The sequence below is a fragment of the Hypanus sabinus genome, chromosome 1 (assembly GCF_030144855.1).
Source record: "Hypanus sabinus isolate sHypSab1 chromosome 1, sHypSab1.hap1, whole genome shotgun sequence".
Lineage (NCBI taxonomy): Eukaryota > Metazoa > Chordata > Chondrichthyes > Myliobatiformes > Dasyatidae > Hypanus > Hypanus sabinus.
Genome location: NC_082706.1, coordinates 159,210,327 through 159,233,810, shown reverse-complemented (window position 1 = coordinate 159,233,810; position 23,484 = coordinate 159,210,327). Strand labels below are relative to the sequence as shown.

Below are 23,484 nucleotides of genomic sequence, written 5' to 3'. Positions count from 1 at the left end.
AGCTGTTCATGTAACTAGGGCTGTGGATGGAGCTTTAAACTAAATTCTGGGGGTGGGGTGGAAGCCGTCGAGAGACTGGAAAAGTATGGATAAAGTAGAAGGGAAAAAGCAAAGGCAAGGTTATTAAAGGCTCCAAAATTATAAAAAAGGCAAACTTTAGATTAAGATAACAATTTAACACCAAACAACAGGGAGTAAAGTTTGTGAAGAGGTCTGAAGATGTTGTATTTGAATGCGCATTACATACAAAACAAGATAGATGAAAGATGAGAAATTTTGCAGATGCTTGAAATTCAAAGCAATGCATGCAAAATGCTGCAGGATCTCAGCAGGTCAAGCAGCATCTATGGAAATAAACAAAAATGTGATATTTCACACTGAGACTCCTCCTCAGGATTGGCAAGGAAAGGGGAAGATGTCAGAATAAAAAGGTGGGGTCAGGGCATAGGAGGATAGCTAGAATGAGGTAAGAGAAGTTGGGAGGGTAGGAAAGGTAAAGGGCTGGAGTGGAAGGAAACTAATAGGAGAGGAGGATGAACCATAGGAGATAGGGCAAGAAGAGCGAACCCAGGGAAGGTGTTGGGGGGGGGAGGGGTGATGAGAAGGGATAAGAGGCTAGAGTGGAGAATAGAAGAGGAGGGGAAGGAGTGGGAATTTTTTTTACTGGAAGGAGAAATTGATATTCATGCCAGGTTGGAAGCTACTCAAACAGAATATAAGGTGTTGCTCCTCCACCCTGAGGGTGGCTTATCATGGCACAAGAGGAGGTCATGGACCAGCATGTCAGAATGAGAATTGGAATTACAACGTCTGACTATCACGAAGGTCTGTTTTTGGCAGATAGAGGGGCTCAATGAAGTGCTCCCCCAATTTACAACGGGTCTCACCAATATGAAGGAGACCACATTGGGAGTACTGGACCCCAGCAGACTCACAGGTGAAGTGTTGCCTCACCTGGAAGGACTGTTTGGGGCCCTGAACGGAGGTGAGGGAGTGAAAGAGGAGATGAATGGACAGGTGTAGCACTTTAGCCACACGCGGGGATAAGTGCCAGGAGGGAGATTAGAGGAGAGGTAGAAGTGGATAAAGGAATCACACAGAGGCAGTGATCTTTTGGGAAAGCGCTGGCACGAGGGTGGAGAAGATGAAGGTACACTTGGTGGTATGAACCCTTTGGAGATAGCAGAAGTTGTGGAGGCTCACAAGGTGCTAGGCAAGGATAAGAGGAACACTATCACTGTTAAGGCAGCAGAAAGGTGGGGTGAGTGCAGCATCAGTGGTGGAGAAAGGGAAACTCAGCCCTTTGGAGGAGGAGGACTTCTCTGATGCCCTGGAAAGGAAAGCTGCATCCTGGGAACAGATGCTGCAGATACGAAATAAATGAGAAAAGAGAGTAGCATTTTACAGGAGACATGGTGGAAAGATAATCATGGAAATCAGCAGTTTATAAAAGATCTCAGTCATCAGTTTGTCTCTAGAGATGGAGGCAAAGAAATTGACGAGCTCAACATGGGTGCATGAAGCAGCCCTAATACAGTGTCAATGTAGTGGAGAAAGAGTTGGTGAGCTTTACCGAAGAAGGCTTGGAACATGTGTTATGAGTGATGAACAGACCTGATGGACAATGGGGTGCAGAGTTAACCATTCCCAACCCCCCTCCTGAGAACTACGAACTATTGCTGTTGCTATGCTGCTCATGAGAGAGAGATAAAGCCCAGGCAAGAACATTTGCTACAGATAAGAGGGGGAGAGAGACTGTTGATTTAGTGTATTATGACTCTTCCTGGATTATTTATCTTCTACTACAAGGACTGTACTTTGCTCGTTAACATTCCTCAGGAGATAGCAGGAGTGGCCTGATTTGATGGACACGGTCATTCAGAATTGATGGATAGATGAGACCCCGTGAGTGGGGATAAAAAGACAGGTCTGGAGAGACACCCTTCAGACACACCAGTGGACACTGACTGAGTGTTGGAACCCACAGAAAGGTGGGGGCTTTGAAGACCGAACCAGGAGATCAGTCAGTAAAGCTCAGTGTTACAGCAGGGCCGGTGGGGACTTGGGTGTGTGTGTCCACTCATGCCAGAGTGATGAGTCTACCACAGAAGAACAGCCTAGCTGAAGACCAGAGGGGTCATAACTGAATGACCACAACGATACGACAGATTAAGAAAGCCACAAAAAGGTTTGCCTGTCGCAACTGTTGCTTTTACATCTCGCTCGCTCTCTCTCTCCCAACGATTTCAATACAACAACCATAACTACATCAGCATTTATGAACTGAACTCTATACTTTCCTATGACAATTCCTTGACCCCTAAACATCGATAGATCGTTTATTATTTATTATTTATAAACATTGTTTATTATTGCTTATTATTAATCCTACACTTTTAGGTTTATTACTGCTAACTCATTTTATATATATATATATATATATATATATTTGTATTTTTGATATTGTATTGTGTAGTTTACAAATAAACACCTTTAGTTTGCTACCACAGATTCTTCTCTCTCTGCTGGTCAGACACCCAGTTACGGGGTACATAACACGTGGACTGTTCTACACAGCCTGGCATAGCTCGGGCCGATGCAGGTGTCCACGGCTATCTCGAGTGTGGACAAAGTGTGGAGAGCCGAAGGAAAAGTCATTGAGAGTGAGGACCAGTTCTGCCAGATGGAGCAGTGTGTTGGTGGAGGGGAACTGGATGGTTATTTTATTGAGAAAGAAGCAGAGTGTTTTAAGGTCTTCTTGATGGGGGATAGAAATGTATATGGATTGGATATTCTTGCTGAAAATGAGGCGGTCAGGGCCAGGGAGCTGAAAGCTAGTGAGGTGATTGAGAGCATGAGAAATGGTCTGGAGCTAGGAGGGAAAGGACTGAACCAAGGGGGACAGAATGGAATTGAGGAACGGGAACACCAGTTCAGTGGGTCAAGAACTGGCAGAAACAATGTACCTACCTAGACAGTCAGGTTTGTGCATCATCGCGCAAACAGGTTTGGACGTAGAAGCAAACAGTGTGGGGGCAAGTGAACTATGAGTTTTGTGCAGTGGATGGGGTCAGTGGCAGAGTTGGAAATAATTTTCTGATGGTCTGGAGTCGTGTCCTCTTCAATGGTAGGTATGAGCAGATCTGTGAGAGTTGCTACTTGGCCTGAGAAAGACAGAGGTCAGCCCACCGCACTACAACAGCGCCACTTTTGTCTGTGGGTTTGATGGTAAGGTTGGGAATAGTGTGAAGAAATTGGAGGGTCATGCATTCAGAGGGAGTAAGGTTTGAGGAGGAGGGATGAGCTTATAGTGTAGATAGAATTTGGCAGGTATGGTGTTGTAGAAATAAACAGTTGTAGCTGAAAGATGATCACATGATCCTGGCTGAGAACTAAATATCCATGAATACACATCCTATTGAATAGGCAATAGTCCACCAATAGGTGGACTAGCTCTGTTTAAAAAGAAAATCAAATCTTTGGCAAGAAGTGACATAGGATCACAAGATCTAGAATTAAGAAACTTCAAAGATAAGAAGAACCCTGATGAAAGTTACATACAGGCTACTGAATAAATACAAAGGATTGTCAACCATGAAATACCAACTGATTTTAGAAACATAATAGCAGTTTTTAAAGATCCAATTTTTAAAAAAAAATCATACTTAATCAACTGGAAAACAACTGCCAAATGCTTTTTTCATTTTCAAACATACTAATTTATTATATTACACTTACAGATTTGATGTACAAGGCATTTCTTTGCAATGTAGGAGAATGCTTGGTGATCTCTTCTTGAAGACGCTGAAACATTAAAAATAAAAGTTACTTTGAGATCGACTAGAATTGATGTGGTTCTGCCAAATCTTAGGTAATTTGTAACTCATAAAAAATGAAATACTTGAAATTACAAGAAAAAAACATTAAAAACCTGAATAAAAAGGTAAAGTAATTTTGATCTCATTTCATAACTTATCTTTAGACATGTTGAAAATGTGAGTTTTTGATACATACCAGCTTTAGCCCAGTGAAAAGATATTTGACCTCTTGATTAATGAAACAACTAAGCTGAAGCTGCGTTTCTTTGCCCTTTGTTACCTCCTCATCTTCAGCCTCTGTACACTTCATGCTTTATGACAGTTAAGGAAGAATCTGAAAAACTCATCTGTCAAAGCCAAAGATGAAAAACTCCATATATCATAATCAAGATTAAAATCTTGTCTTACAATTTCAGCAAACACTGGAGAAGTTGAAGTTTAACCAACTGAACCTTCTTATAAATAAACCTGTCCTTAATAGTTTCTTCCGTCCTCAATCACTGAACATGAGACTGTCAAGGCTTTGTACTGTTTCTCCAAAGCTATGCTGACCTGTGAAGTGTAACAAACTGCATAAAAGGTGGACTAGATAAATGCAATCTGATTTTTCTCATAAAACTGTGGTTCACAGATCTTGAAAAAAAATCTTGTCAGACACAAATGTAGGCGTTTTTCGTAGGAGTCTGAAGTTTTGATAAATTCAGTGCTTGACAGTGGCCATTAAAAGTATATCAGGGCAGCAAAGTGATGAAACTCAGTATCTACCCAGACTGGGAAGCTTTTCTAAAATTTAGCCCCAGACCACATTAAAAGAAAGCTAAGGCAGTTCACTTTATTCAGAAAGACTAAAATTAGTCCTGTTATCCAGATAGCCCGAAGTCGAGATGGAGAGGTTGCTTGAGTTTGCCAAGGAGACGGGTGTGAATGAAAATGGAGTAGATAATCTAATGATATTAAGTGACAATAACAGACGGTGCAATGACATAATTGGATAAGGTATAACCAAAGAAGCCATTCCTTGCCTTCTCATTGCCAGTGGTAAGATTTTTACATTTTAAGCTTAAAACCATTTTAAATGAAGTAAACATTTAAAGATAATAAGTAACACAGAAAAGAGCCTATAATTTCTGTGGGGCTAGAAAATCAACATTCTACTCTACCTCTAAGGAGGCAGAGAAAAATGACTGAGTCAACCCCTTTGGAGTGCATGATTTTCATAAGAACTAATTGATGCTTCAATTGCAATAAATTTTTAAAAAATGCTTCTTGAAAGTTACTGAAATAGAAAAACAAGAAAGTGGACTGATAGGTTATTTCTGAAGTTCGAGTGTCCTATGGACTTCCACCCCAAGATCCCTCTGATCCTCCACACTGCCAAGATTCTTACCATTAACACTATATTCTGCCATTATATTTGACCTACCAAAATGAACCACCTCACACTTATCTGGGTTCAACTCCATCTGCCACTTCTCAGAACAACACACACAAAATGCTGGTGGAACACAGCAGGCCAGGCAGCATCTATAGGAGAAGCACTGTTGACGTTTCGGGCCAAGACCCTTCGTCAGGACTAACTGAAAGGAGAGATACTAAGAGATTTGAAAGTGGTTGGGGGGAAGGGGGAAATGTGAAATGATAAGAGAAGACCGGAGGGGGTGGGATGAAGCTAAGAGCTGGAAAGGTGATTGGTGGAAGTGATACAGAGCTGGAGAAGGGAAAGTATCATGGGACGGTAGACCTCGGGAGAAAGGGGGGGCGGAGCAGCAGAGGGAGATGGAGAACAGGCAGGGTGATGGGCAGAGAGAGAAAAAAACAAACAACTAAATATGTCAGGGATGGGGTAAAAAGGGGAGGAAGGGCATTAACGGAAGTTAGAGAAGTCAATGTTCATGCCATCAGGTTGGAGGCTACCCAGCTGGTATATAAGGTGTTGCTCCTCCAACCTGAGTTTGGATTCATTTTGACAGTAGAGGCGGCCATGGACAGACATATCAGAACGGGAATGGGATGTGGAATTAAAATGTGTGGCCACTGGGAGATCCTGCTTTCTCTGGCAAACCGAGCGTAGGTGTTCAGCGAAATGGTCTCCCAGTCTGCGTCAGGCTCAATTCAATTCAATCAGGCTCACAAGGCATGACATGCCTTTGACAAAACCATGCTATTTCTAATCATATTATGCCTCTCCAAATGTTCATATATCCTGCCTCTCAGGATCTTTTCCATCAACTTACCAACCACTGAAGTAAGACTCACTGGTCTATAATTTCCTGGGCTATCTCTACTCCCTTTCTTGAATAAGAGAACAGCATCTGCAATCCTCTGGAACCTCTCCTGTCCCTATTGAAGATGCAAAGATCATTCCCAGAGGATCAGCAATCTCCTCCCTCCCCTCCCAAAGTAGCCTGGGGTATATGGACTAAGTACTAATAATTAAGCCTCTTGCCCAATGTTTTCAATTTGCAAATAAGGCAAACTCAAATGGAAATCGAGAGAGTTTGTCCATATTTCCACCACTATTGCTATAGCACAATAACTACATTTAAGTCATGCAACAAAAAAACTCTACTTTTTCTCCAGAAGAGTTTTCCCCAACAGCTTTGCTCTGGATTTAATTTTAAGAAAAGGATACGACGTTTCATATTCTATTCCGAAGAACTGATCAATAAAATTTTTCTTCGATGTTGAAACTGTTGCTCCCTCCGAATTAGTCTACAGAGAGGAGTAACTGTTATTCTAGGTAAATATTAGCTTGCAAAGTTTGAAAAATAATACAGTTAGTCTAATCTTTGTTAATTGTAAAAAATTGTTAATTTGTTAATTTCAAATTTATTTAAATTCAGAGATCATGTGATGAGGAGGGAAATTCAGTAACCAAAATTCAATGTTTGTGTCTGCCACTGGCTTAGAGATTATTGGATGTATTGATCCCAATCACAACAAAGGCAGCACTTTCATTTTATTTAATCTCCAATGAACCAAGACATAACAATGGATGTCCAATATACTGCAAGTCAATTTTTCTATATCAAATGTTAAAAAGGTACAGTTAAAATTTGTAAAGCATTGAGATGTAGATTGAAAGAACAGTTCAGCTGTTACTGACTCTACAACTTAAGGGCTATAAAATGGATTTAAAAACAAAAAGATCAGGCACAATTACTTGCATTTCAAAAAAAATACACCATTTTTAGCTTGTCTATTAACCTCCAACATTTATGTCTTCATACACATGATTCAAAGTCTGGTTATGTATTGTTATGTGTGTAATCTCATAAATAATGTGGAATATTAATTTGTATTCACTGAACACAACCCTGCCCTGGACAAGATATAGCTGTCCAAGTGACCTTTTTTTGCCATCAATTCTCCCTCCATAAAAATTAACAAAGTACTCAGCTTCATTCAGGTTCAAAGCAATTTAAGTTTTGAATGTGCAACTAGCTTTGTTTTATTCCCCAAGATGAAAATTCCATCCTTACTCTATTCTAATTCTTATTGTTTCTATAGATAAAGCCAAATCAATTAGACCATAACAATCATAAAGTATAGGGAGAGAATTAAGCCATTTGGCCATTGAGACTGCTCCACCATTTCATCATGACTGATCCATTTTTCCCTTTCAACCTGTTCTCCAGCCTTCTCCCCATAGCCTTTTATGTACTGACTAATAAAGAATCTATGAAACTCTGCCTCAAATGCACCCAAAGACCCAGCCTCCACAGCCACCTGTGGCAACAAATTCCATATATTCACCACTCTCTGGCTAATGAAGTTCCTCCTCATCTCCGTTTTAAATGGACATCTCTCTATTCCAAGTCTGTGCCCTCTGGTCCAAGACTCCCACACCAAAGGAAACATCCTCTTCACATCCACTCTATCTAGATCTTACAGTATTCAATAGGTTTCAATGTGATTCCCCTTTGTTCTTCTTAATTCTAGTAAGTACAAGCCCAGAGCGACCAAAAGCTTCTCATATGATAACCCTTTTCCCCAGAATCATTCTTGTGAGCCACCTCTGAACTCTCCCAATGTCAGCACACCCTTTTTTAGATAAGTGGCTCAAAACTGCTCACAAAGCTGTAAGTGATGCTTCACCAATCTTGAAAGGTCATTGCCAATGCTTCCACTATTTTCCCAACCACCTCTTTCAGAACGCTGGGGTGTAATCCATCCGGTCCAGATGACTCATCCACCTTCAGACCTTTTTAAGTTTCTGAAGCACTTTCACCCTTGTGATAGCAACTTCATTCAGTTCTGCCCGACTCTTTTGAATTTCTGGTATACTGCTAGTGTCCTTCACAGTGAAGACTGATACAATATGCTTATTCTGTTCGCCCATCATTTCCAGGCTCCCCATTACCTTTCCACTGTCATTTTTCAACAGTCTCAGGTACTCATACCTGTCTTTTATTCTTTACATACTTTCACTATCCTCTTTGATATTATTGGCTAGCTTAGCTTTATATTTCACCTTTTTCTTCCTTATGGCTTTTTTTTTTAAGTTGCCTTCTGTTGATATTTAAAAGCTTCCCAATTCTAACTTCTCACAAATGTTTGTTCTATAATATGTCCTCTTTTTTGCTTTATGTTGTTTTTGACTTTCCTTGTCAGCCATGGGTATGTCATCCTGCCTTTAGAATACTACTTCTTCGCGACGCACCTATCCTGCACCTTTCAAATTGCTTTCAGAAACTCTATAGCCATTACTGTTTTGCAGTCATCCCTGCTAGTGTCCCCTTCCAATCAACTTCGGTCAGCTCCTAGCTCATGCTTCTATAATTTCCTTTACTCCACAGTAATAATGATACAACTGGCTATAGCTTCTTCTCTCAAATTGCAGGGAGAAGACTACCAGAAGTCTCCTGAGGTTTCCTTTAGCTTAAGCTTCTTAATCAAATCCAGTACATTACTCAACACCCAATTCTGAATAGCTAGAAGGCTCAAGCACAAGCTGCTCTAAAAAGCCACTTCATAAGCATTCTACAAATTCTCTCACTTGGGATCCAGCACCAACTGGTTTTCCCTGTCTATCTGCATATTGAAATCCCCTTATCGTAACCTTGCCCCTTTGATATGCATTTTCTCTATATGCCGCTGTAATTTGTAGACCACATCTTGGCTATTGTTCAGAGGCCTGTATATAATGCCCATCGGGGTCTTTTTATTCTTGCAGTTTTTATCCACAAAATTCTACATCTTCTGATCCTGTGTCAGCTTTCTAAGGATTTGATTTCATTTTTAACCAACTGAGTCACCCCAACCCCACTGCATGCCTGCCTGTCCTTTTGATACAATGTGTATCCTTGGATGTTAATCTCCCAACTATGATCTATTTAAGTCATGACTCAGTGATGCACACAATGTCATGGTTATGGGTTACTTTTCTCTAACCAATTCTGTTTAGTTTTAAGCTGTATAAAAGCTATAATGTACCAATGAGAAGGAAGAAGGCAGAGGTGGGGGAAAGAAGCCAATATCATCACTTCTAATTATTATTGGAAGTACACGTATTGACACTGTTTAAATACATATTCAGCTGCATTCCCTATGGTGAAATATTACTGCATTCACCATGTTCACAACTGTACTGGTCAAAGAGTTATGGTGCACTAATAGAACAATTTCAACAATAAAAAAAACAACAACTTCAGAAGAGGTGAGGAAAGACAGAAAAAAGTAGCTTTACAATTATTTAAACATTGAAATCCATATATCAAGTCTTAATCAAACATTGTTTCTTTCTCAGACTTAGTTATGAGAACTTGCAATGACAGTATCATATTAACTGAGCTATATTAAATACACTTATACCTCCAAAGGTGCATCTAATTCCAAAGGGTCAAGCTTCTGTTGCAGCACCCTCATGATCTGTACCCAACACTCATTAGCATCCTGGAAAGGATACATAAATGGACGATTAAAAATGTCATAGGCTTTACATATTCAAAAACATTTTATATTTACTTTCATGCATTTAATAAATAGGTAATCTTGAACTCCTAAATTACCCTGGCTGGCAATTTGTTGAAAACAAACCAGCTCAAGTCAGATTTATTTTCCAATAAATTGTTCATCTGAGCTACTTTAAACCTCAAAGTTCTAAGTACCATATTTTTTCAAATAATTATTAGAATGTCAAAGAGAAGCTGCTTACATTGCAGTTGCACGTCCCTAATATTTTACTGCAAAGATGCAAGAGTCAACTTGGGAAATTTGTTAGAACTTGTCACTGCCTTAATTAAATATTTTAATTAATTCATCTGTTTTTAAATGCAGACTCTCAATGATGCAGATTTCTTAACCTATTCTATTACAGTAAAATTTCCAGGTGCTATAAGCACTCTGAGCTTATTAATTTGAATAGGTAAATAGATACAAAAAAAGGGACAAACACTGGAGAAACTCAACAAGTTAGGCAGTATCTATGGAAACGAATAAACAGTCGAAATATCAAGATGAGACCTTTCATCAATACACTACTGAGATCCTCCAACATTTTATGTGTGCTGCTCTGGATTTCCAGTATCAGCAGAATCTCTTGCATTTGTAGAAGGACCAGCAAGTTGCTTTTACAAAGGAATTGATTAGATAAAGCCCACAATGCATTTGGGATAAATCTTATTAAATCAAATTTGTTGAATTTTAGACTTTTTTAATCTATTTATCTATTTAGAGACATAGCATAGGTCAGAATTTACCAGCCCAAAGAGCTGCACCTCCCAGCAAACCCACCTGTTTAACACTGGCCTAGTCACAGGACAATTTACAATGACCAATTAACCTATTGCCCAGTACACCTTTGGACTGGGGGAGAAAACAGGAAAACCCAGAGGAAACCCATGCAGTTATGGGGAGAACATACAAACTCCTTATAGAATTGAACTCTTCCTGGATTATTTACCTTTCACTACAAGGACTTTACCTTGCTTGTTAACATTCCTCAGGAGACAGCAGGAGCGGCCTGATTTGATGGACACAGTCATTTAGAGTTGATGAATGGATAAGACCCCGTTAGTAGGGATAAAAGACAGGTCTGAGGAGACACCGCTCAGACACACCAGTGGACACTGACTGAGTGTTGTGAACCCACAGGAAGGTGGAGGCTTCGAGGACTGAACCAGGAGATCAGTCAATAAAGCTCTCAGTGTGATGGCAGGGCCGGTGGGGACTTGTATGTGTCCACTCATGCCAGAGTGATGAGTCCACTACAGAAGAACGGTCTAGCTGAAGAAGAGGGGTCATAGCTGAATGACCACCACACGATACAACGGACTAAGGAAGCAACAGAAGGTTTGCCTGCTGCAGCTGTTACATCTTGCTCGCTCTCTCTCTCTCTAACGATTACAACACAACCATAACCACCTCAGCATTTATGAACTGAACTCTATACTTTTCTATGACAATTCATTTACCCCTAGACATTGATAGAGCTTGTTTAGTATTGCTTATTATTGTTCCTACACTTTTAGGTTTATTATTGCTAACTTGTTTTATATGTATATTTGCATTTTTGATACTATATTGTGTAGTTTACTAATAAACATCTTTAGTTTTTGGTACCATCAGTCTCCAACGGATTCTTCAATCTTTGTTGGTCTGACACCCAGTTACGGGGTACGTAACAATGGAAAATGCTTGATGGAATAAGCTTAATATCATTGTGGCTGAAAGGGAGGGAAGGAAATCAATTTGGACAAATACTCCATCTGTTACTTTAAATTACATTCATCCGGAAAATAATTAAGAAAAACAATCAGCAAATGCAATCTTCTAATAAAATTAAAGTCTAATTCCACAACTTAAAATCCAGTTTTATCACCAGTACTAAAAAGAACAAATCTTTTCAAGGCATGATGGGGAAAAGTTAATTGGTGTTTTGATGATCAAACAAACCATGCGGGGATTCAGATTTCTGGATCATTGGGACCTCTTTTGGGGCAGGCATGACCTATACAAAAAGGACGGGTTGCACTTGAATCTGAGGGGGACCAATATCCTGGCAGGAAGGTTTGCTATGGCTGTTGGGGAGAGTGTACACAAGAATTACTGGGGGAGGGGGGGTGGGAGCTGAACTGAAGAGACAGAGGAAGGGGCTGCTGGCTCACAAATAGAGAAAGCTTGGCGACAGTGCGAGAGGGAGGATAGACAGGTGATAGAGAAGGGATACAGTCAGACTGATCATTTGAGATGTGTCCATTTTAATGCAAGAAGCATCATAATCAAAGCAGATGAGCTTAGAATGTGCTTCAGTACTTGGAGCTATCATGTTGTGGCCATTACAGAGACTTGGATGGCTCAGGGTCAGGAATGGTTACTTAGAGTGCCAGGCTTTGGATATTTCAAAAGGGACAGAGAGGGAGGCAAAAGAGGTGGGGGTATGGCATTGCTGATCAGAGATCGTGACACGGCTGCAGAAAAGGAAGAAGACATGGAGGGATTGTCTATGGAGTCTCTGTGGGTGGAAGTTAGAAACAGGAAAGGGTCAATACTGGGCAACTTTATAGACCACCCAATAGTAACAGGGATATCAAGGAGCAGATAGGGAGACAGATTCTGGAAAAAGTGTCATAACAACAGGGTTCTTATGGTAGGAGATTTTAATTTCCCAAATATTGATTGACATCTCCCTAGAGCAAGGGGTTTAGATGGGGTGGAGTTTGTTAGGTGCATTCAGGAAGGGTTCCTGACGCAATATGTAGATAAACCTACAAGAAGAGAGGCAGTACTTGATCTGTTATTAGGAAATGAACCTGGTCAGGTGGCAGGTCTCTTTGTGGGACAGCATTTTGGAGCTCGTGATCACAATTCTATCTTCTTTACCATAGCATTGAAGAGGTATAGTAACAGACAAGTTAGGAAACTGCTTAATTGGAGTAAGGGGAAACGTGAAGCTATGGAAGCATAAATTGGGATCAGATGTTCTCAGGGAAATGTAGGGCAGAAATGTGGCAAATGATCAGGGGATATCTGTGTGGGTGTTCTGTATAGGTATGTTCCAGTGAGATAGGGAAAGGATGGTAGGATACAGGATCTATGGTGTACAAAGGTTGTTGAAAATCTCGTCAAGAAAAGAAAAGCTTATGAAAGGTTCAAAAAACAAGGTAATGATAGAGATCTAGAAGATTATAAGGCTAGCGGGAAGAAGCTTAAGAATGAAAACAGGAGAGCCAGAAGGGGCCATGAGAAGGCCTTGGTGAGCAGGATTAAGGGAAACCCCAAGGCATTCAACAAGAATGTGAAGAGCAAGAGGATAAGATGCAACAGAATAGGTCCAATCAAGTGTGACAGAGGAAAAGTGTGTATGGAACCGGAGGAGATAGCAGAGGTACTGACTGAGTACTTTGCTTCAGTATTCACTAAAGAAAGGGATCTTAGCGATTGTAGGGATGACTTACAGCAAATTGAAATGCTTCAGCATATAGACATTAAGAAAGAGGACGTGCTGGAGCTTTTGGAAAGCATCAAGTTAAATAAGTTTCCGGGACCAGACGAGATATACCCCAGGCTACTGTGCAAATCAAGGGAGGAGATTACTCAGCCTCTGGCAATGATCCTTTCATCGTTAATGGGGGCGGGAGAGGTTCCGGAGGATTGGAGGGTTGCAGGTGTTGTTCCCTTATTCAAGAAAGGGAGTAGAGATAACACAGAAAATTATAGACTAGTGAGTCTTACTTCAGTGGTTGGTAAGTTAATGGAAAAGATGCTGACAGGCAGGATATATGAACATTTGGAGAGACATAATATGATTAGAAATCGTTAGCATGGTTTTGTCAAAGGCAAATCATGCCTTGTGAGCCTGACTTAATTTTTTGAGGATGTGACTGAACACATTGATGAAGATAGAGCAATAGATGTAGTGTATATAGATTTCAGCAAGACATTTGAAAAGGTACCCCATGCAAGGCTTATTGAGAAAGTAAGGAGGCATGGGATCCAAGGGGACATTGCTTTGTGGATCCAGAACTGGCTTGCCCACAGAAGGCAAAGTGTGGTTGCAGATGGGTCATATTCTGCATGGAGGTCAGTGACCAGCGGTGTGCCTCAGGGATCTGTTCTGGCATCCCTTCTCTTCATGATTTTTTATAAATGGCCTGGATGAGGAAGTCGTGGTCAGTAAATTTGCTGATGACACAAAGGTTGGGGGTGTTGTAGATAGTGTGGAGGGCTGTCAGAGTTTTACAGTGGGACATTGATAGGATGCAAAACTGGGCTGAGAAGTGGCAGATGGGAGTTCAACCCAGATAAGTGTGAGGTGGTTCATTTTGGTAGGTCAAATATGATGGCAGAATGGTATTAATGGTAAAACTCCTGGCAGTGTTGAGGATCAAGAGGGATCTTGGGGTCCGATAGGACACTCAAAACTATTGCGCAGGTTGACTCTGTGGTTAAGAAGGCATATGGTGCATTGGCCTTCATTAACCATGGGATTGAGTTTAAGAGCTGACAGGTGATGTTACAGCTATATAGGACCCTGGTCAGACCCCACTTGGAGTACTGTGTTCAGTTCTGGTTGCCTCACTGCAGGAAGGATGTAGAAGCCATAGAAAGGGTGCAGAGGATATTTACAAGGATGTTGCCTGGATTGGGGAGCATGCCCTCTGAGAACAGGTTGAATGAACTCGGCCTTTCCTCCTTGGAGCGGTGGAGGATGAGAGGTGAACTGATAGAGGTGTATATGATGAGAGGCATTGATCGTGTGCATTGTCAGAGGCTTCTTCCCAGGGCTGCAATGGCTAGCACAAGAGGGCACAGTTTTAAGGTGCTTGGAAGTAGGTATAGAGGAGATGTCGGGGTAAGCTGTTTTTGTTTTAAAACGCAAAGAGTGGGAGTGCATGGAATGGGGTGCCAGTAACAACAGTACAGGCAGATATGATAGGGTCTCTTAAGAGACTCCTGGATAGGTACATGGAGCTTAGAAAAATAGAGGGCTATGGGTAACCCTAGGCGATTTCTAAAGTAAGTACATATTCGGCACAGCACTGTGGGCCGAAGGGCCTGTATTGTGCTGTATGTTTTCTATGTTTCTATGTACAAGATTCTGCCACAAACACCAGTGACACTCAAGGTATTAACCAGGTAAGGCAATGATGTTCATTTACAGGGATGTTAAACTGCAAATGCAGGATTTAATAGAAGAACTCAGCAGTCATACACAAACTGATTAAAGCAAGGCACTGCAGCTGCAAGTGGTAGTGGCATGTAGACGACATAGAATAGAACCCCTATAACCAATTATCACTTGTACTACTGTAGGACCCAACTGAAGGGCCATGATCAATCAAAAGCATCAGAAGAAATGTGAGCAGCAGGATAAATTCAATAAAATGATTACCTCCCAATCAGAGGATTTATATATTTATTTAGAGATACCACTTGGAACAGACCCTTCAGCCCAATGACCCACACAGCAACCCATCTATTTAATCCTAACTCAAACAACCCAGACAACTTACAATGACTAATTAACCTACTGTCACTGGACACTGTCAGGAAATGCACGGAAGGACGGACAAACTTCTTAGAGGATGCCGGAACTCCAGAGTCCAACTCTTTGAGCTGTAATACTGTCATGCTAGACGCTACTCTACCATGGCACCTTAATATAGAAGAACAATATAATACAATAGCCAGTAGCTACTCATTCACGACCACTACAACTACAGGTGGGCTGATGGTGGAGAAAGGTTTACAGAAAAAAAAAACTAAACCACCATGCAGCAACCCCATAGAAACATGATAAAGAATATTTGTGACACATGTCAGGCATTGAATATTTCCAGCAGGATACAACTACTACCTCCTGATATTCAGAAAGCATTACTTGTTCTTATCCCACAACAATATCCCAAATAGTATTCAACTGAATGCATTATCTAAATATTGTGGATGAATCAATTTCCTAAAACCTTTTCTCTATAAAGTAGAAATCAGAAATATGCAGGTGAGTGCAGCTCAAAGAACCCAATAACATTCAGAATGATATTCCATCCTTCATCCCAAATATCCAATCCTTCCACAATGATAAAAGCATAGAGTAGCTTATGCAATCTTCAAAATACACTGCTGCAACTCAACACTTCTTCAATTGTATCTCCCAACCCTAAACTGTATTCCGCTAAATACAACCTCTGTCAATACAAGGTCAAAAACTGCAAGGGGATTGCAATATCAACACCTATACTTATCTGGAATACAGCACAATTTCTTCAACATCACTGGTTTAAAACGCCAAAGCTCCCTATCTGACAACATCTTGGTCATCCCATCACAACAGACTGGAGTAGCTCAAAGCAACAGGAAATTATTGATGGGTAATAAATAAGGTAATTGAAAACACACACACACACAATGCTGGAGAACTCAGCAGGTCACGTAGCATCTATGGAAATGAATCAATAGTCAATGTTTCTGTCCAAGACCCTTCTTCACGATCAAAATAATTCAAATAGAGAATATTTGAAATAGCCTTTTTTACATAACTTACCTGCTGAAGATACTGGCCTTGCTCCCCTTTCTCTGCAAACTGGGGGAATGCCATGTGGAGGAACTGCAGTAGAATTATAGGTGGAATACTAGAGGATGTTTTATCCATTGATTCAAACAAGTCTCGAAAAGCTGAAATAAATGGACATATTTCATCATTTTTCTTTATCTTTAAGGATATCTGATGATAGTGCAATTAAGCCTGATGGGGCAGATTTTAAGGGACTGGGGTGGACATGTATTTTCCAATGTTCTCGTACTTAATTAGCTTTTTAATCATTTCACAGATTAGTTGAGAGAAGAAATAGTACTGCTGGCAGTACTGGGAAGTACAGCTGGAACTTGGACCTGAAGGTCTTTTCTGTTAAAAAAAAGCCTCAAGATTTGGGAAAGCTTTTCTTCAGGAGAGATGCATAGATGACATGGGTATATATTCACCTATTAATATATTCTCCCAAGTCAAAACTAAACAGATACAACTAAATTTCTCTGAACTCTTAAGGGTAAAAAGGCAGTTAAACTAAAGATACAGGAGATTATAGGAATACAAAATGAAACATATATATAAAAACTTCTTCACCTACCTGCTGTTATATACTGTGGTGGAGTCATTGCCACCGAAGTTCTCAAAGCACCTTTATATCTGAAAAGGTAAAGGAATTTTTTATCTCAGATTTGAACAGCTAATCCCTATTCTGAGTCAGTGACCACGAGGCTCGAGGCAACCCACCCAAAGGAAACATCCTCTCTGCAACAACCTTGTTGAACTCTGAAAGAATTTTGTATATTTCACATCCCATTCTTCTAAACTCACAGGTATAGTGCTAGTATGTTATGCTATCCTCACACAATAAATCTGCTTACCCACAAATTAAGCTCCACAGAAAATCTTCACTGTATCTCTTCAATTGTAAATGCATATTTGGCATAACAGCCCAATACACAATATTCTACATGTACTCTCATCAGACTCTATATAACTGGAATAAGACATTTATGTTTATACTTGTGCTCAAATCCTCACAAAAATTGCAAAAAAAAAATCACAGTTGTTCAATTCGCCCCTTCCCCATGATTATTATCACAAAGCAAAAATTCTTTTGCTGTTCTCACATTCAGATTCCATACAATTGTAATAACATAAATCATTTACATTTTTGTAACTATAAACTACTTAACAAATTCATTTTTCTTTGTACAACATTTAATTTATACCTCCATTTGCAAGCGGGATTTGCATGTCACTGGAAATTAGTCATCTCGAAGCCTGGACCAACAACCCAGAAAACCTGATTCACATCCTATCACAGAAACTTTGCATTTTAAATTCGTTGATAAGCTGGAATTCAGAAGAATACAACTACCACCCCCACCAGTTACAGTAACGTTGACAAGAACTGGAATTTTAAAACTGATGTCTTTCAAAGAAGTAATTCTGCTCACTGACCTAATCTGTTCATGTTATATTCAAATTGGAATAAATACTCAACATAATTTGGTCTGCAATTATCAGGGTTTTAAAACTGTAAGGTGCAATATAAATTTGAAATTCATGACTCCATAATATATCCAGAGCATTTCTTTCCTCAGTTTTTTTTTAAAGAGCTGTAACTTTTCTTCTTTTATCTTGGTTAATTTTGTATTTGAGAATATGGAATCTGAAATCCGTGTTAACATGCAGCAACAACACCCACAAGAGCAATCAAAAAATACTAATCTTGCAAGAAACCATTTAACTGCTAATAATCCTATATACACAGCAACAAACCACCTTTGATCAATACAGTTAATCATATTCATTGATCTCCTGATCAACATGGTGTCTTGAGGAAATACAAAATGAGAACTGACATTCATCTTATTTAAAGTTTCTTTAGCAACTTTTAGTTAATACATTACTGTAAGTAAACATTGCAAAGTACTACAGCACAGAAACAGAGGCTCCAGACCAGATCTAGTCCCATCTATCTGCATCCAGCCCGTACCCCTCCAAACCCCTTCCATCCATGTACCCATCCAAATTTTGTTCAAATGTTCCAATTGAACTCGTCTACCACTTACCCTGACAGCTCGTTCCACACTTGTACCACCTTCTGAGTGAAAAGTTTCCCTTCAGATATCCCTTAAATATTTCACCTTTCACCATAAACCTATGACCTCCAGTTCGAATCCAAATCCAACCTGAGGGGAAAGAGCCTGCATGTGTACACCCTTTCTATACCCCTCATAATTTTCTCCCCTCATTCTCATGCTCTCCAGGGAATGAAGTCCTAATCTGTTCAATCTTTCTCTATAACTCAAGTCCCAGCAACATCCTTGTAAAGATTTTCTACATTCTTCCAAACTTATTGATATCTATCTTGTAGATAGGTGACCAGAGCTGTACACAATACTTAGAATCAGCCTCACCATCTCGCAAAACTTCAACATAACATTCCAACTCCTGTACTCAATACCCCAAATTATGAAGGCCAATGTGCAAAACTTTATCTATCTATGATGCCACTTTCAAAGAATTATGGATTTGTATTCCCAGGTCCTTTTATTCTACCACACAGCCTAATCATTCACTGTGTTACTCTGACCCTGGTTTGACCTTCCAAAGTGCAACACTCACATTATCTCGATTTTTCAACCCATTTTCCCAGCTGGTCAAGATAATGCTGAAAGCTGTGATAGCATTCCTCCCTGACCCACTATGCACCCAAACCTGGTGTCATACACAAATCTGCTCAACCAGTTTACTACTTTATCATCTAAATCCTTAATATAGATGAAAAACAATGACCTATCGCTGATCCCTGCTGCACACTACTAGTTACAAGCCTCTAATCAGAGAAAATAACTCATCCTCTATTGCTCTCTCACTTCTCCCGTTTTGTCATCCTGAATGGCAAGTGAATTAACCTTCTGGACTAAACTCCCATGTTGGATTTGTCAAAGGCCAATGTGAAGCTCCATGTAAACTACGTCCACCGCTTTCCTTCATCTATCTTGGTAACTTCCTTGAAAAACTATGATTGATTTCACAGGATCTACCATGTAGAGAGCCATGTTGATTATTCCAAATTAGATCATGTCTATCCAAATACTTATATATATAGTCCAATAATTTACCCACAACTGACATCAGGTTCACTGGCCTATAATTTCTTGGCTTATTCGCAGAGCTTTTTTGAACAAAAGATCAACATTAGCTACCAGTCATCTGGCACCTCACCCATGGCTAAGGACATTTTAAATACAGTATTTCTGCCAGGATCCCAGCAATTTCTGCACTAGCCTCCCACAGGTCCAACCTACAACTTGTTAGGCCTGGCAATTTGTCCATCCAATTTATCCAGCAGCTCCTCATCATCCATAATCTAGATATGCTTCATGACCTCACTAACTCTTGCCTCAGTTCTATTCTCTCTGACTCTGAGTAAATACAGAATCACATATTTTGAATAAGGAATTATTATTGAGCACACCAAAATATTTTGATCCACTTCCTGCTTTTTGTACTTACTTTCTCAAGGTGTCCCTGAGCTCAGGCACTGAACGCAGACATTGTACAGTAGCATTCATGTAACAGGTGTTTCCAAGGTTGGTAAGCCCACATGGTAAATCCATCTGCCAACAAAAGAAGTAAACAATAACCATGTTATTTATATGAAAAGATAACTTCTGGACTAAGTATAGGCATTAGGCATACTGATACAGCATATAGGTTAAGAAAATCTTGCTAACTTCAGCCTATTTTATCAAGAGCCTCCAAGTACCCCAAAACCTAATTCTTAATAATGGAATCAATAAGTCAGGCCAACTGGTCTACAATTTACTGTTTTTAGCATCCCTACCTTCTTCAAGAGTGGAGTGACTTTTGTAATTTTCCAATCCTCTGGAACCATTCCAGACTCCAGTGATTCTCAAACGATCACATATTAATAACATCAGACAGATCTCCCGGATCCACATTTCAGTTATCCTTTTGGCTCTTGAAGGGACCTACTCTATCCTAAACTATCTTGCTTTTTTTAAAAAAAGGTTTTCGGATTTTCTTTAATCCTACTTGCCTACTGCTCCTTTTGGCCTTCCAACTTAAGTTCATTCCTTTTAAGTTCATACCTTAAAAGGACTTGTTTAAAACTAATTTCCTATATCTGACATAGATTTCCTTTTTTTCCATGATAAAACCTGCATTTATGGCTCTTTATATAACTGGATACAGTGGATTATAGTTAATTGGGCCATCAGTCTTTGGGGCAGCTGCTTATTTGGGACAACACTTAACGAACAAAAACCAATCGAGAAAATAGCTGAGATTCCTTTTTTTATGCCACTTAATTGGGACAGGAAGCTGTTGTTTAATAGTTTTAATTAGCATAGCCATTAGACACCACATCATGCTTAAAGCAAACAGTTTTAAAATAGCATCAGTTGCGTGTGTTTGTGTTCAAAAACCAGTAATTTTTGTCAGTGATGTTGGTGAGAACTAAGCAGTAAGACAATTCAGAACGGTGTTACTCTGTGGTTTCAAACATTTTGGCTTGGAGATGCCAGAAATGGCCAGGAGTGAAAATGAAAGGATTTCACTACAAGTTAAGAACTATGGAGAATTTGAAGGTATTGACAATTACCATGAATGTTTCAATGAAAATAAAGGTTTGAAAGATGCAATCATCAGAAGTATTGTATGAAGGCAGTCCATTATCTGCAATGATTTTGTTCATTTACAGCCAATCACAAAAACGTGGCAGTGTACAGTGAATGAATTCCTCCACTGATAACTATTAGGAACCAATAAGTAAGGGTTTGTAGGTCTTTCATTTAATATTTGGTAGCCTTGTATGGTTCTGGGTAGACTGGAGAAGAGAATACTCCACCTTTCACACTTTGCTAACAAGGCTCAGGCACTACTCTGCTCTACATTCTATCCAGAACCCATAAGGCTACCAAATATTAAATAAATGACTACAAACCCTTACTTACTATTTCTATAACTATATAAAACAATGTCATGATTGAAATTAGAATTTTTTTTTTGCAAGTACTTACAGCGGAGGCCAGCTGTTCTTCTGTCATGTCTTCCATAAAAGTTGGACGTACAAGTGGCTCTTCAGGCAATGCCTCTGCTGATCCCATCATTAACAGAGTCATTCCCTATAAATATAATACACACAAGTCTGGAATTAAGCAATATATCTTAAATGACACATGCCAAATATTTCATCTTTTTCATAGTGTCACTGACTTCTTGTGAGTAGCATTTTAAAAGTTAAAAGACAAGTGAAGAACAAGATTTCAGACTATGGAACTATCAAGTGAAATTAACATAATGAAGAATATATCTATCAATGACAATGAAGTATTAAAGGCAAACAAAGATTTTTAAATTCTGGAAACAATTAAAGGCATTGAAGACCAATAGGAATGAGGAGTTAAATACTTTTAATATTCTGATAAAGACTGAGTTAGCAGTATGAGTTTCTCTCATTCAGAATCTTAATTCCATAACAGTACCATTATTATATGATGCTTATTATGAACAGTACAGGAAGATTCACAGATCATTTGCCACAGTAGTACTTAAAAGTAAAAGGCTGTAATAGGTAGATCAGTGGAAACTGAAGGCTGGACTGTTTTGTGTGTTAACACTACATATGTATATCTTATGGTCTAACACCCAAAACAGCCTTCTGAAAAAGTAGGCCATTCAAGTCTGTTTTGGCATTCAATTGAGTTGATGTTTTTTTTGAAAAAGTACATTCTCCCACTTTTTCCCTATAACCCACAACCCCCAAAGAATCTATCAATCACCATCTTAAATACACACAATGACATGGCCTCCCTAGCCTCTGTGGCATTGAATTCCACAGATTCACCTCTCTTTTGCTGAAGAAATTTCTCATCTTAGCTTTAAAGAGTCACCCCTTTCTTTTGAGTCTACATCCTTGGATCCTAGACTCTCTCTCTAATGGCACAGTATTACAGTGAAGTAAAGGGAATCACAGAGACATGAGAGTGGAATTGGCCAGGATTGATTGGAAAAGAACACAGACAGGGAAGATGGCTTTGCAACAATGACTGGAAGTTCTGAAAGCAATTCAGAGGGCACAGGATCTACACATCCTAAAGAGGTAAAAGTATTCTAAAGGAAAGATGACACAACCGTTGCTAAGAAGAGAAGTCAAAGCCAACATAAAAACCAAAGAGAGGGCATATAATAGAACAAAAATTAATGAGGTTAGAGGATTGGGAAGCTTTAAAAAACAACAGAAGGCAACTAAATAGTCATTAAGGTAAAGATGGAATATGAAAGTAAGCTTGCCAATAATATTAAAGGGAATACCAAAAGTTTCTTCAGATATATAAAGTGTATGTACAATGTCCTGTGTATGTTACTCAAAATGGGCTTTTTGGTTCGTTAAGAGTAGGAATGCTTTTTTGATAAGTGTTTCTCTCGCAGTTGTTTTGCTTTATACTTGTTGCTATGGTAATTGTATTCATTTGTTAACCAATGGGGAATGTTATTTTGTCTTGTGAGGCTGGGAACTTGGGGGAGGGGTTTTCGCAGGCTTTTTGGGGAGAGAGCGGGAGGAAGACGTCCAGGAAGGAGGACGTGCGCTGCACTGCTCGGAAGACTACTGGGCGTGGTCCTAGGTGCGAAGATGTGGAGGTCGGAGGCAAGCGACGATGGGTCGAATGGTTCGATGTTTGAACTCCAACGATGTGCACTAAACTGACTGAACTTTGATAAGTTGGAGCCTTTTTGTTTGTTTACCTTGCATATATATTGTATTGCCTAATACTCTTTTAATTTTAGTAAACTCTTTAAAGTGTATTTCATATCGTATTCGTTGTGGGTTTGATACTGTGGGTGGGCGCGAGGCATAAACTCGATTCTCACAGCACCTGCATGTACGGGAGGTGGGATTGGTATGTGGCTGGATCTTCTTTTCCCCTAGACCGGGGGTCGGCAACCCGCGGCTCCGGAGCCACAGGTGGCTCTTTTACGTCTGTGCTGCGGCTCCCTGTTGCTTTGGGAAATAATTGGTTGTGGCGACCCTTTTCCTGGCACATCCGAACCGACTCACAATAAGATAGCCTACGGGGGTTTGCGAGCACAGAGCTTTGGAGCCTCTGCGCCATTGGGGGGGGGGCAGGTTGAGGGAGGCTTAAAAGTGAGGCTGAAGAT

The 23,484-nt window shown here is 39.8% G+C and overlaps 1 protein-coding gene across 1 annotated transcript in view; it reads right to left on the bottom strand.

The window, feature by feature from the left end:
• usp14 (ubiquitin specific peptidase 14 (tRNA-guanine transglycosylase)) overlaps positions 1–23,484 on the bottom strand; it is a 56,800-nt gene that overhangs the window by 23,191 nt on the left and 10,125 nt on the right. The window contains exons 4-11 of the mRNA XM_059979885.1: positions 21,345–21,449; positions 19,816–19,919; positions 16,889–16,947; positions 16,306–16,436; positions 9,633–9,713; positions 6,451–6,530; positions 4,015–4,129; positions 3,739–3,804 (exon numbers count right to left, since the gene is read on the bottom strand). Coding sequence (XP_059835868.1) covers positions 3,739–3,804; positions 4,015–4,129; positions 6,451–6,530; positions 9,633–9,713; positions 16,306–16,436; positions 16,889–16,947; positions 19,816–19,919; positions 21,345–21,449 — 741 coding nt within the window. The remainder of the gene's footprint in view (positions 1–3,738; positions 3,805–4,014; positions 4,130–6,450; positions 6,531–9,632; positions 9,714–16,305; positions 16,437–16,888; positions 16,948–19,815; positions 19,920–21,344; positions 21,450–23,484) is intronic.